The sequence below is a fragment of the Aplysia californica genome, unplaced genomic scaffold (genome assembly GCF_000002075.1).
Source record: "Aplysia californica isolate F4 #8 unplaced genomic scaffold, AplCal3.0 scaffold00116, whole genome shotgun sequence".
Classification (NCBI taxonomy): Eukaryota; Metazoa; Mollusca; class Gastropoda; order Aplysiida; family Aplysiidae; genus Aplysia; species Aplysia californica.
In genome coordinates, this window is record NW_004797386.1 from 1,427,162 (window position 1) to 1,429,033 (window position 1,872).

Genomic DNA, 1,872 nt, shown 5'->3' on the forward strand with positions numbered 1-1,872 from the left:
TCTCTCTCTCTCTCTCTCTCTCTCTCTCACATACAAGAAAGTACAAGCCTAGCTCCGCCCACTTACAACACGTGGTAAGCCTAGCTCCGCCCCGATCTGATACTTACAACACGTGGTAAGCCTATAGCTCCACCTAAATCTGATACTTACGACACGTGATAAGCCTAGCTCCGCTCTGATCTGTCCCTTACAATTACAGCATGACATATACATGTATGAATACCCAAGCTCCGCCCTGATCTGATACTTACAACACGTGGTAAGCCTAGCTCCTCCCCTACCTGATACTTACAACACGTGGTAAGCCTAGCTTTGCCCCGATCTTTCACTTACAGCATGACATATTTATACCCTAGCTCCGCCCCGAATAATACCCAAACTCAACCCCAATCTACTAACAGCAAGTGATAAGCCTAGCTCCTCCCCGATCTGGTACTTACAACACGTGGTAGGCCTAGCTCCGCCTCGATCTGTTCCGCGTTCCTGTGCAAGTCCGTGCCCAGTTTCTCCAGCAGCCCCACCGACAAGAGGTTCACGTTTGTCATCAGCATCCACGACGGCACGGATAACGGCTGAGCCTGGGACACACCGGTGCTGAGAGTCAAAGGGGAAGGTCTGTAGGAAGCCATGGGGTTGTTGTCAGGCGGCTGTGTCCTCGACAGCGAGAAGAAGGGTTTCTGTTGATAGGGGATGCGTGAAGGGAAGGTTCATACAGAGTCATTTCACGACCAGTGTCCCAGGAAAACGATCGAGAAGAAGAGCAGAGGGAATGTGGCTTGCTGACATCGGCGGAGAGCGGGCGGGGTACAACCTGGACACGGAGAACAGCTTATTGAGCAGAGTGGGTGTCGTTGTTGTTGGGTGGGTAAATGTATCCTGCAGTGGACAGACGACGTCTTGAGAGAATGAATCTTTGGACAGCCGGGTGAACAACCTGAAACGGTTCAAAATGAGAGAAAATACAATGTTCCGTTGCTTTCACAGTGCACACTGGGAACGCTAGGTCTTCTCGCTGTGCTTACGAAGGACAGCAACAATTTTCAATATGGGGTAAATACATAATAGGGGATTCCCCTTTACTATGAGGGGAACTATAATTTCCAGGAAGCCTCACGTCGAATTTCGGGGTTATTTCCCTTTATGTTGTACAGACGACGTGCAGCCACTGTCCAGTCGAGTTAACACAAAGATCCACGAACGTCGGACCACGAAGTTTTGAAAGAAGTGGCCACTGTCTGGTTTCAATGTCCTCTCGTTTTTCTGAAGCCGTGGCGACTCCCATTCGTGAGATAGGATAAGACGAACCACTTAATTAACTCGTCGGTCACCAGAACTTGACAGCGGAGCGTCCGAGAAAGTGAAACGAGATGAGACCAACACCTTGCCACTTACTGCTGGGGGAGAGAGGGTGGGGACGGGGTGTAGAGGGGTTAAGGGAGGCAAATGGCTGCTTTCGTCTGCACAGCGACGGGGACGTGGTGTAGAGGGGTTACGAGAGGTAAGGGTCTGCTTTCGCCTGCGCAGCGGTCTCCCTTCTCAAGATGACGACAAAGAGTTCACAAGAACATTCCAGGGGCATGGCTTTCGGTGACTCCGGTGACTCCGACGACCTGCGGGTTCGCTAGAGCCTATCGCAGATCTGCTGATCTTCTCGCTTGATACGATGTTCGCTTTCGGATTAGATGTATGTCAAGATGGCGCGGATTACGTCGTCCGTTATGACAATTGGGCGACTCGAAGACGGCCACAAGAGTGTAGAAAACCTGGCGAAAATAGAAAACAAAGGCAAAATTTATGATTTAGCGCAACATCAATCACATGATCTTACTTTTCCTTTTTCCTTCCTCTGGTATCCTCTAGAAAGGTGGGGGG

General features: G+C 50.4%; 1 protein-coding gene across 1 annotated transcript in view; it reads right to left on the reverse strand.

The window, feature by feature from the left end:
• Window positions 1-1,408, reverse strand: part of LOC101845460 — a 47,091-nt gene extending 45,683 nt beyond the window's left edge. The window contains exon 1 of the mRNA XM_005095894.2: window positions 441-1,408. Within this exon, the coding sequence (XP_005095951.2) occupies window positions 441-629 (189 nt within the window). The 5' untranslated portion in view covers window positions 630-1,408. The remainder of the gene's footprint in view (window positions 1-440) is intronic.
• Between the last annotated feature and the right edge of the window lie 464 nt (window positions 1,409-1,872).